General features: G+C 41.9%; 1 protein-coding gene across 2 annotated transcripts in view; it reads right to left on the bottom strand.

Moving 5' to 3' along the window:
- Positions 1–12,354, bottom strand: part of WDR41 (WD repeat domain 41) — a 74,180-nt gene extending 61,826 nt beyond the window's left edge. The window contains exons 1-2 of one of the 2 annotated variants that reach the window (XM_036742270.1): positions 12,136–12,354; positions 6,998–7,113 (exon numbers count right to left, since the gene is read on the bottom strand). In XM_036742270.1, coding sequence (XP_036598165.1) covers positions 6,998–7,113; positions 12,136–12,186 — 167 coding nt within the window. In that variant the 5' untranslated portion in view covers positions 12,187–12,354. The remainder of the gene's footprint in view (positions 1–6,997; positions 7,114–12,135) is intronic. The other variant, XM_036742271.1, reaches the window with a different exon arrangement.
- Between the last annotated feature and the right edge of the window lie 594 nt (positions 12,355–12,948).

The raw sequence follows: 12,948 nt of genomic DNA, 5'->3' as shown, positions 1-12,948 counted from the left end.
GTCACTTAATCCTATTTGCCTCAGTTTTCTTATCTATAAAATGACCTGGAGAAATAGCAAACTGATGCAGTATCTCTGCCAAGAAAACCCCAAATGGGGTCACAAAGAGTCAGATATAACTGAACAACAACAAAACACCTGCTCAGTATTGTGCCCATTGCTGGAGATACAAACTGAGAAGTGCGATAATCTTTGCTCTCAAGAAGCTCATATTCTAATAGGAAACGATTTTAGTGCAGGGCAGAGGGGATGCCCAGTGGTTTTTATGGCACAAAGGCAGGACGAATGGAGTGAGGCTCAGTGACGTAGATAATAAGCAATCCACCTTGACTGGAATGTAGAAAGGAGAAAACGCTCACTTAGAAACATCTTAAATATCATTTTGACTGATAAACCCATATCCATTCATGAAACTGAAACATGTGGTAAGGTCAAGGATTTTGGTGGCGAGACCTTTCTTTTCTAGTCCTTCAGTAGCTGTGGCTGCTGAGGAGATAGGGGCTGCAGTTAGTCAGTTAACAGTCAAGAAACATGTATTAATCCCTTATTCGATGTACCAGGCTTACGTACTGGTGATATAAAGAAAGGCAAAAACAATATCTCTGCCCTCAAGAAGTTCACATTCTAATGGAAAGAAAATGTGCCACTAACTAGGTATATACAAGATAAATGAAGAATAGGTAAAAGGTAGTAATATCAAAGGGGAAAGCACTGGTAGAGGGAGGAGGTGGGGAAGCCTCCTGCAGAAGATGGAATTTAAGCTGTGTTAAAAGAAGCCAGGGAAACTAAGAGGTGGGAGGTAGGGGAGCAGAGAGCTCTGGGAATGGGAGACAGCCAGGGCAAAGGCATAGAGGTAGGAAATAGAGTGTCATGGGAGAGAAGAAGCAAGAAGGCCAGCAGTACAGCTGGATTATGGAGTGCGTAGAAGGGATGAAACTTGAGAAAACTTGAAAGCCCTCAGAGGCAGCTGTGACCGCACTGTGATGCTCCCCGGGACAAGGGCCACCTCCTGAACAGAAGCTAGCACTGGACGTATGCTTCAACCAGCTTGTGTCTACAACATATCTCTCCCCTGCCCTTTGACCACCTACAGCTTCAACTTTTCAGAAACCATGATGCTCAGTGGGGAAAAGGTAGATCTTTGTACAGGACAACGGTGTTGTATTTCTATGCACTTTACACAATTTCCCAACTCCGATCCGGCCCACTCTCTTTCCCTTCTTCATTTCTGGGCCCAACTCAATGTCCACCTTCCACACGCAGCTTCTATTTCAAATATTTGTACTGATGAACTAATTCTGTAAGCAGACATCATGCAGCATGACATAGTAAAGAAAACTGGCATTTTTCATCTATTGAGTTTTTCCTATATGGATTATTAGACCAATCTCTTGCACATAATCATGGACTTCACTGAAGAAAAGTCCTGTAATGTTCTAGAGTTTGATTAAATCAGCAAAATGACATTGACATCTGAGGTCCCTCACAATCCATATGGAATGAAGTCCTTCTACAAGGATGCTGCACAGGACACCTTCCGTTATAGTGGAAGATGCCTTAGCAACCATAATTTTGTTTTATGCCAAAAAGTCATCAAGCAATGTTATTTATGTAGCTGCATTTATCATGGAATCTTGAATGATAACACATTCACAAAAGAATTCTTGTTAGAGGACAGCCTTTAGAGATGTGTTTTGCTTTATCATGCCAAATACTTTTTGTAATAAACAAGCACTGAACAGTGGAATCCTGGGTTCTTTCAGGCAATTGTTACTGTAAAAATGTAGTACACAATAGAGAATTGTTTACAAAAAGATGTCTTATTCTCTTCTCATATTTCCATTTACAAAACTTCCAAGGATGGTTTGATAGAGCATAATAAAACTGCATTTTGGTTTGGAAAGTGCACCCATTCTGTCTTCCAATAAGAGTTTACAGGGCAAACAAAAGCTTTAACAAAAGCTTAAGATTCTGTGGTTTTGTTGAGACAATGTTCCACCCAGCCCTGGCCCTACTACTTCCGTGACCCCACACTGAGTGAAAATATTGATCATGTGGTAACTCAAGTACCTCAAAAAGCTGTTTTGCATCTCTTACATACTTTCAGAACAAGATTCTTGCCCGAGAGTTCATGGAGACACAACACTAAACTTGCCAGCCTCAAAAGGAAAAAGCCTGAAAGATTACAGTGAGACTTAGACTTTGTGATATATATGAGGCAGAAAAAAAAATTAAAAAGCTATAAACTCCATTATTTAATCAGCCAGAATTTATTAAGCACCAACAGTGTGCCAGGATATAGGCCCTAGGGATACAAAGACAGAAATGGCATTGACCATGCCCTCATGGGGCTCACATTCTATCAAGGTGAACAACATGTAGATATAAAAGCACATACAAAATAATTACACATTTGACTGACGGGTAGGGGTTGGGGTGGGGAGGCTTTGGGTTTTGTTGTTTTTTTGTTTTGTTTTGTTTTGTTTTGTTTTGTTTTTTGTGGAGAAGCACCAGCAGCTCAGTGGAATCAGGAAAGGCCTCAGGTAGGAAGTAGAACATAAATCGAGCTTTGAGGGAAACCAGGGATTCTAAGAGTGTACTCCAGACATGGGAGAGAGCCTGTTCACAAAGACAGAGATGAGAGATGGAGAATTCATAAGAAGGTCAATTTGGCCGGATCATAGAGTGTGTGAAGGGGAGTAAAGTATAAAAAAATCTGGAATGGCAGTCTGGAGCCAGGTTGGATTTAATTCCAAATTTAATTCCAAATAAATGAGTTTGTATTTGATCCTGGAATTAAAAGAAGCCACTGAAGTTTACTGAGCAGGGGAGTGGCACGGTCAGACGTTAGGAACATCACTTTGGCAGTTGTGTGAAGGACAGACTAGAGAAGGGACAGACTGAGAGAGTTACATTTAGGATGCTCTAATTCTCAAAGAACCAACTTATCACAGCATCTCAGTGCCAGAAAGGACCTCAGGAGTCATAGACCTGAACAAGAAGCCTCTGTATAACCTAACTAGTAAGTGTTCACCTAGCCTGTACTTGAAACTTTAAGGAAGGGAAACCCACTACCGCCCAAGGAAACTCATTGCACCTTTGGAGAGTTCTAATTGTTTCCTTTCAGCAAGCCTCCATTTTCCTTACAACATCCTCCCACTGACTGCATTCTGTCCTCCTGCACCGAGCACAACAAATCTGATGCCACTTGCATGCGACAGTTCTTCAGATGCTTGTAGGGAGCTACCAGGTCACCACTGCATCTTCTCCAGAGGCTCATCATCTGCAGTTCCTTTAGTCAATCTGTCTTTATATGATCAAGGCCCTTCCCCAACCTGGCTGCCCTCCAGCTTACCAATGCCCTTGTTAAAATGTGGTGCTCCCAGGTCCTCCTCCTCCCAAAGTTCTGGGCATGAGGCTTCTCTTAATACAAGATCACACCCTTGACTCACCTTCAGCCTTCAGTACACTAAAACCTCCAGAACTCTTCCAGATGAATTGCTAAACATGGTTCTCCAAATTTGTACTTAAAGGTACTTTGTACAAATTTGTGTTTAAAAAATCCACTTCATAAGTATAAGACTTTGCATTTACATTACTACGTAAAAGACCTGATTTAATTAGTGTGGGACCACCCCCCATTGGCAATAATTGTAACTTGCCTATGACTTGGAGTCTCTGAGCCTCAGAGAGGTGACTAGCCTCTGGTCACATTGCTTTTAAGGGTCAGAAGCAGGATTTGAACCCAAGTCTTCTTGACTCCAAGTCCAGCATGGTAGCCTCTTTACCAGACTGCTTTCAAAATACTTTAACTCATTCATATTAAATTTCACCTGATTAAATTTGGTTCAATGCTCTGACCCCTGAAGATCTTTTGTGGACCCTGATTCTGTCATCCAACATCCTAGCTATCCTTCCCAATTATGTGTGTTACGACAATCCGATAAGCAATCCATTTATTCAAATCATTGACAAAAATGCTCAACAGCAACAAGCTCAGAACAGATCCATGGGGTACATAACTAGAGACCTTCTTCCAAATTAACATCACATCATTAAGTCCACTCTTTAGAGGTAGCCATTTAACTACCTCTGAAACTCACATTATCATCTGATTCATCTATTAACAAGACTACACGCCAGGCACTTACTAAGCACTAGGGATGTAAAGACAAAGCAAAAGTCATCCCTGCTCAAAAGGAACTGATATTTTAATGGGGAGCCATTGTGTATATAAACAGGTACAGACAAGCTATATACAGAGTAATGGATGGTAACTTCAGTGGGGAAGGCACTAGAAGATGAGGAGACTGTGAAAGAACTTCTCTGCAGAAGGTGGGATTTGAGCTGTCTTGAAGAAATTCTGGGATTTAAGAGGCAAAGAGTGAGGAAGGAGAATACTGGGAAGAGGGGAGAGACAAAACAAAGGCCTGGAGACAGTAGATGCACCACTGTGTGTGAGAAACAGTCAACAGGTCAGTATGACTAGACCCCAGAGTGCAGACAGGATAGTAAAATACAAGACCAGAAGAAACATCCTAAGAGCTTTCAACACCAAACACAGGAGTTCATGTTTGCTCCTAGAGGTAACAGGAAGCCATGGGGATCTACTAAGGAAAGGGTATGTCGCATGATTACATTTGTATTTTAGGAAAATCACCTAGGCAAGCTTTGTGGAGGATGAATTGGAGTGGACAAGGACTTGAGGCAGTGAGATCAATTAGAAGACTACTGTAATAGTCCAGATGAGAGGTGATAAGGATCTGAGCTGGGTGGTGGCCGTGGGAGCAGGGAAAATAAAGGACGTATGTAAGAAATATTGCGGAGGTAGAAATGACTCAATTTGGCAAGCGACTGAATATATGTGGAGGGTGAGAGTGGGGGATAAGGATGACAGTAAGACTGGGAATCTGGATGACTGGGAAAACACTGGTACCCTAAATAGTAATAGGAAAGTTCAGAATGGGTAAGTTTGGGGGAAAGATCATGCTTTGGACAAGTTCAATCTGAGAAGCTGTCTCCTTAAAACATCCAATAAATCGGTAGTTGGTGATGCAGGACTATAGATACAGGACCGAAGAGAGACCGTGTTGATATATAGATTCTGGACTCCTCATAACTACTTATGGTAGTCAATAAGATCACATGGGAAAGTAGAGAAAAAAAAAAGAGAAGAGGGTCTAGGACAGAACTTTGGGAAACAACCACAGTTAGTGGAATGAAGTGGAGGAAAAGCCAGCAAAAGAAACTGGGAAGGAGAGGTCAGACAGGTAGAAGAACTGAGAGCAGCATCATGAAAATCCAAGAAGAGGAGACAATCGACACTGTCAAATGATGTAGAGAAGCCAAGAAATGCAAGGACTGAGAAAAGGCCATCTGATTTAGCATTAAGACATCAATGGTATTTTTGGAGAGAGCAGTATTGGCTGAAAGGAAAGGTCACAAGTCAGACTGCAGAGAGTTTAGAGAGGAAGGGAAGTAGAGACGTTGAGTGCAGATAGTCTTCTAGGAACTTAATTAAGAAAGGAGGAGAGGTACAGGATAACTACTCAGAATGGCAGGATGCAGTACTAAAATCCTCTTGAATAAAATGTTCTTGGATGATTTAGATTATTTCAGAACCTTTCTAGTATCTCAGGATCACTGTCGTTAATGATATTTACCACCATATTAGACAACCACTTAAAAGACATTTTTAGTTAGGTAAGACAGAGTTGACTACAGTACTCTGAATGTAGCAAAGCAAGTTTCTACCTAAGCATTCAAATCATTTAGGTGAAACAAAGGTATAGTAGTACTATCCTAGAGATTGTTAGTATGTAAATAAGGCTGATTTTCAAGGTACAAGAAGCCATATTATAAGATCCTACTTCATTAACAAATGTAAAAGTAACATAGAAGACTTAGGAATGCCTACTAGGATGGGAATTCCACTCCTACTGCATCTTAACGTGACACTGTTTCCCTCTAAGACTCACTAGATAGGCTTAATATTCCCACCTCTCTTCTCAAATTTGAATGTAAAGTGGAAAAATATTTCTATCTTTTAAAAAAGGCTAATATATAACTGAACCATGGATGATCTATAGCTGGGGCTCCCAATATTTGCTATCTGGAGACCATTTGGAAAAAGAAAAAGGGAGAGCTGGCCCTATACAAGGATAGCATGCATAGTTCACTCTGTGGTAAGATGTCAATCAGTCACCTAGCATTTCTGAAGCACCTATTATGTGTCATTCAATTTGCTAATTAAGTACTGACCATACAAGGAAAGGCAATAAACAGTCCTTGCTTTCAAGGAATTTCCCTTCTAATATGTCAGAAACCCCCCTTGCCCCAAGTGCTATTACATCCTACCTAGTGATATTACACCGTAAGCTCCAAAAACACATCTTATTTAAACTTTGCATCTCTCTCCAGCACCTGCAATAGTGTTCAACAACTGGTAGGCTCTTAATAAATATTCAATAAATTAATAACTAGAGACTAGGTGTAGTTGACTGCTTCAGATCCATCAGCCATATTACAAATTATCACCCATTACAACAGGTCCATTGTTTTTTTGAAACTTAGTTCAACAAGCAAACAAAAACTCTTCTAGAACTTCTGAGAGGCCTCCACGTTAGAAAAATCCCTAAAGTAATGAGGACCTATGTTAAAGAGTGACTCATACATATAGATCCTTAATTATTCTGCAACTACATTTATCAGGAAAGTAAAGTTACACCCATGGAATATGTAATCCACTGACAAATATTATATCATATATAACTTGGCTATAACTACTTTATAAATGCTTGTTGAATTGAATATTAATTATAGCTATATAGAGGAAACTGGATGGTAAAAATCTGCATAACACAGTCTAATTCTATTTTCAAACATTACTATCACCTGAGGAGCGAATTAGGAAAAACTGGGTTAGTTTCTAAAGTACTTTTTGATGAGTTTCTTGAAGACTCCTTGTAAACGATACATAAAGGAGAAAGTTTCTTACCTGTAGTCATCTAAGTGTACTAGGAATCGTACAATGTCATGATGTGCTTTCAGTACGAGCAGTTCAGTGTAGGGATTCTGGGTTTGCTCCTCACCTATTGTCTGTACTGGAGACTTCTTGGAACACCAAAAAAAAAAAAAACCAAAAAGGAAAAAGGACGATTTGTGACTTAAGACTCATTGGTGAATACTGCGCATCGCCTAAAATACTGAAGTTCAGAATACTAAGTTTAAAAAGTCACAGAAAATCAAGTTCTAACATGGTATGTCATTTTCTGTAACTTCAACTGAAGGATTGCTGACTTTGAAGAATGCATTTTTTCATATCTTATAAAAATATAGACATTTTAGTCATATTAATAATGCCATAAAAGGCTGTTTATACTCAGAGGGCTGCTTCTGAAGAGGATGTAATAGAAATAAACTTCTTGTAGTCAAAGAAATAAAAAACTAAAATACATCAATCAGAGTCAAGACATTATACGTTATTATATATTCAATATCTCATACATCTCTTCCAACTCAATTCAGGAAGAAGAAAAACTGTTGGCATGAATAATCCAAAGCCATACATATTAACAGCACATATTTATAATTCATTTAAAATATGGATAAATTATTTTTTCTAAAATTTAGAAACTACAATTGCTATACAATAGAAATTACATCAGAAATAACTATTTTTGCTCTACATGGGCCAGCAAATAGACATAAGAACTGGTCGTGGTAGCATAACTATGAAGAAAATCAGGAATCAAAATCCAGAATCAGTATTTTTGAAGTTTGCTTCCTTTTTCCTTTACAAATCTTCTGTCCTAGTACCGATGAAGTAGTGAAATGACCAAAATCTAAGCGATGTTGAAACATTTTCCTATCTACCCCTTAGAAATAAGAGTTGACAAATTCTCTTTTGACACTGTGTGGAAATGAGCTATTTTTATGAATGTTGATGAAGTTGGTGACAGGTCATACTAATATGTGTAGGATGTATATATTAGTTATAGCAGTGATCGCATGTTCATATGGACAGAGGGCAAGACCGCTGATCTTTATGTATTATTGTCTGTGTGGAATTATACACCTACCAACGACTACACCTGAAGGACTAGAAACTGGTCAGAACCCAGGTCCACAGCATTGCTGGATTAAGGCTCCATTTTGGCCTGGAGAAAAATGGGCTCAGGCAATAGCTTCAAGGCTTAATTCCACCAGAGTAGATAGCTAGGAAGGACCACAGTCATCCAGTTCTATGCAGTGGGCAGATTATTTTTCAGCATTATTATTGCTCATACAAACTGCATTCCTTGTTTTGTCAGTTCTCATCCTTTTTGACCCATCTGCTGCATTTATCACGGCCAGCCACATTCTCCTCCTGGATACTCTTTCTTCTCTTAGTTTTCATGACATTACTCTCCCAGTTCTCCTTTTCCTACTTCTCTGACAACTCCTGGTTCACCATCCTTATCATGCTCCATAACCACAAGAGTTCCCTAAGGCTCTGGCCTGGGCCCTCCTTTACTTCTCTTTCTACCCTCTCTCTTGGTGACTTCATAAGTTCCCATGGGTTCAGATATTATATGCAGGTGACTTAACAGGTTTTACATATCCAGCACCCATCTCTCTACTGAGCTGTTCTGAATCCCCATTGGGCATTTAAAGTAGCTATCTTTGAGAAATCTCAAATTCATCTTGTCCAAAAAAGAACTTATTTCCGTTCCCCAAAACCCATCCCCTTCCAAAGTTCCCAATTTCTGTCAAAAGTACCATTCTTCCGACTTCCTAGGTTTGTGACATCAGCATTATGCTTAACTCTTTACTCTCCTTTACTTCACATGTCCAATCAGTTGCCAAATCTGGCCATTTCTACATCTCTCAAATCTCACTCTTTTCCTTCACTATGTGGCTACCACCTAAGTGCTGGCCCTTAATCAATTCTTAACCAGACTATTGCAGACCTCCTAATTGGTCTTCTTGCCTCAAGCCTCAACCCACTAAAAACCACCCGCCACACAGCTGCCAATGCAATATTCCTAAAGTATAAATAAGCCTGATCGCGTCACATTCAATCAACTCCAACAGCTCCTCATTGCTTCTAGGTTCACACATCAACTCTTCTGCTTGGTCCCAGCCTATATATCCAACTAGACATTATTCCCGTTCTCTCAACTCCACAGACCAGCCAAATCAGCTTCCTCTTCTCCTCACACAGAGCACTCCACCTCCCATTCCCACGCCTTGCATTGGCTATCTTTCCCCCAGGAATGGAATATACTCTTTCGTCATCTCACAGAATCCCTCACTTCAAGAAGTAGTTCAAGCATGAACTTCTCAATTAAGCCTTCCCAAGACTTTGGATTGTTAATGCCCTAATTGCCTTATTTTTAATTTGAATGCTCTCATTTGTTCTTTATAATATCCTTATGAATGGACATGTCATCTCACATGATAGAATGTAAGTTCCTAGAGAGCAGGGACTTCCAGGGTTTGTTTTTGTATACCCAGAGCCTAGCATGTACGTGGTAGACACGTAATAAATGTTTAATTGATTGGAGAATCCCGGTGGTGCCACATACTAGGAAGTTCAGGAAGAAATAAGATATTGGCAAGGCTTCTATCTCAGGATTGGTCAAACTTTTGGTCTTTGAGCCAAATCAATGGTGATCTGTTGTTACAAATGTCCAATGACTCCATTATTAAGCATGGCCAGCAATGAATTAAGATAGTCTGGTTAAATGAGAATTGTCATATGACTTACATGTGGATTTTTTCATCATACAGAATGTTGAATGTAACCTTAAATTTATTTTTTATCAGCACTGAAAATTCCAGCTGACAGATTTAAGCAAATTAAGGAAATCAGTAGAACTGATGAGGGCACAATCTCTGGGAACTCCCTTGAATCTGGAATACAGTCTCTGGGAGCCTCCTTGAATCTTCCAACTAGATCTGGCCTTCCCCTAAGGCCATAAGCCTTACATTATCATTAGGCCAAAATCTCTACCTGAGCCTTACCCTCTATATGAAATACATACCTTCAGTTACTTCCCAACCCTGATATTCCTTCAGCCACTTCCTGCCCTTAAACCCATTCTCTTGGTTCCTGGAGTCTGACCTTATCTTTGGACTCCTCCTCAAGATCCTCCCTGAAACCCTCCTCTAGTCACCCCAGACCACCCCTCAATCCTTCCTACAATCTTTGTGTATATAATCTCCATCTTGCCTCCATGAAGGTGCTCAGATTCAATCTAACCTTAGATTGAATCTGGCCCGCTTGTGAAAACAGGCATCACAAAGGGTGGGATTTCTTAAGACAACCCATTATGGTGAATGCCTAATAAACTCTGTCTTTTCCCTTGGCTGAGAAGGCTTGAGTCAAATTCTTTTGGCAGGACCCTGCGTGTCGGTATTTTGGGGTCACGAGCACCCCTAGAAACGTATGGTTCCCTACCCATCATCATTTTGCTTTAACCTTTTCAGAACTGCTGAATCACATAGGTATGATGCAGTTTTAAAAAAAAATAATCCTTTAGATTTCCTATGAGGAATAATAAAAACTATTCAACAAGAATTTGTCTTTAAAATCCTTAGTGCATAAAGCAAACTGACCAATTTTTTAAAATAATATTCAAATTAACTGGGGCTGACATTATTTATAGGCTCATGGAGACCTTAGAGATCATCTAATCCAACTCCTCCCTCATTTGACAAATTAGGAAACTGAGGCCCAGAAAGTCTAATAACACTCACGGTCACATATTCCAAATGGACAAATGTATTATAGTCAGCTGAATTGTGTAGTTTCAGTGGAAAATAAAAAAAAAATTGTCAATAATTCAAAAATCATTTTTACTTGACAAGACCTTTTTTTTGAGATTTTACATTTCCATTTCTCTCAAATTAATATTCAAGCTCCTTTACCTTTCCTAAATTCATCAAAGGTGGAGGGAAAGAGGATGTTCACTATGTCTGATGCTCACATGAAATAATCAGTCAGGAGATGGCTGTATTCTACTAGCAAACAACAAAAGATTTAAATATCAGCTGACTTTCAGAATATTCTCAAATGTCTTTGGGAGGAGCACTTTTCATTGCTTTAAAAAGTTGTGTCTGGTCCAAGGGCGGCAGTCAAGTCAAGTGAACCAGCATGTATTAGCCAGGCACTGTACTAAGAACTGGGGATAAAAAATAATAATTAAAGAAAAGGTAAAAAAGACAGTCCCTGCTCTCAGAGAGCTGTCAATCTAATGAGGGAGAAAATATGAAAAACTATATAAAAGCTATACACAGCCATATACGCTGCTGGATATCTTGGTGGATAGACAGCTGGAGCTGGAGTCAGTAGGACCTGGGTTCAAATGTGACCTCAGACAGGTACAAGCAGTGTGACCGTGGGCAAGTTGGCCTCAGTTTCCCCAACTGTAAAGTGGATATAATAATACCACCTCCCTCCTACGGCTGCTGAGGATCCAACGAGATGATAGGTGTAAAGCATGATCACGGGGTAGCCACTTAATAAAAGCTTGTTCCCTCCTCCTCCGCCTCTTCTCTACAAGTGCTTAATATAGTGCCTGATACACAGCCGATGCTTAATAAACGCTCGCTCCCTCCCGCCCTCCCTTAAATTGTGGATAATTACAGAGGGAAGGCTCTGGCTCAAAGAGGATGCAGAAGGCTTCCTATGCAGAAGTGGGATTCCGGCTAGGACTTGACGTGAAGCGCGGTGGCGGGCACGCAGTAGGCACTAATAGATGCTAAGTGATCGAAGGCCAGCATTCGAGCAAGGGGGCTGGCAGGTGGGTGTGTTCACTTTTTAAACTCCGCTGCCCCCAGTGCCCGGCGCCAGGCAGGTGTCGTACAAATGTCTGGAGGGTGGAAAGCTCCCTGCCCTAAGGTCCAGCGGGCCTAGTGTCGGTCCACCCCCCGCCCCAGGGCCTACCCCGTCACCCTCAGCATCACCCGGACCTACAAACAAGCACGCCCACGCGCGAGCCCCGGGGGATGGGGCTTTCCCTGGGGACGGAAGTCAGAGCCGGACGGCTCCAAGGAGAGCCCCATGCGCTGCCCGGGAAGCCCGGTCCCTGGCTCCGGCCCTGGGTCCGAGGACAGCGCTTCTCCCGCCAGACCCAGGGGGGCCTTTACCTCGGCCAATCCCTGCGGCTCTCGGCCTCCGCCGATCAACCATCGCAGCATCTGGGCGGAGGAGGGGGAAGAAGAGGGGGAGCCGGAGCCTCGCCGGCCCGAGGGGAGGAGTCCGATCTCAGAACTCGCACCCGCCTCCTGGGATAAAGATGAAGACGAAACCGGCGGAAGAGAAACGAGGAGAGAGGATATTTGTCCCTACATTGGACCCGTAGCACCAACAGGAGGGAAGTCGGCAGCTGAACTCAGGGCTGGGATAGGGCGGGCGGGGTGGGGCCGGCCAGTGGTTCTGGGTCGCGCGCAGGGACGCTCCCGAGGCCCGCCCCGGGAGCGCGCCGCGTGCACGCGAGGTTGCAAGGCGAGGAAGTAGCTCTCACGGCCTCTAGTGGCTACAAGTGGAGCAGCTGCCGGGGGCCGGGCGGGGTCAGGGAGAGGAAGGAGCAGGAGAGGCAAGAAGGCTGTTGAGCCCCGGCGGGAGAAAGAGTTCACTTTCCTATGGGCCCCAGAGGCTGTCAGCGGAGGGCTGCTTTTTTAATAGCCTGCTGGGGAATAGGGAAGAGGCACATGGCATTTGGCATGCACCCTGACTGAGTCGGACACATACATAAAATGTATGTATGTAGACACGATGCAGAGATATATGATGTATATACACACGTTCACATGCATAGCCACACTGGGAATTTAACAACCAGCTCTTTGGGCGAACTGGCTCGTTATGTATGTATACTCTATATTTGTGTATAATGTACATATCCAGACTCAACATATATAAAACCCACCCGCTATATGATGAATATATTATATATATTC

This window comes from Trichosurus vulpecula, chromosome 1 (assembly GCF_011100635.1).
Source record: "Trichosurus vulpecula isolate mTriVul1 chromosome 1, mTriVul1.pri, whole genome shotgun sequence".
NCBI lineage: Eukaryota > Metazoa > Chordata > Mammalia > Diprotodontia > Phalangeridae > Trichosurus > Trichosurus vulpecula.
Note: the sequence above shows the minus strand (reverse complement) of the source record. Positions and strands in the feature narration are given on the sequence as shown.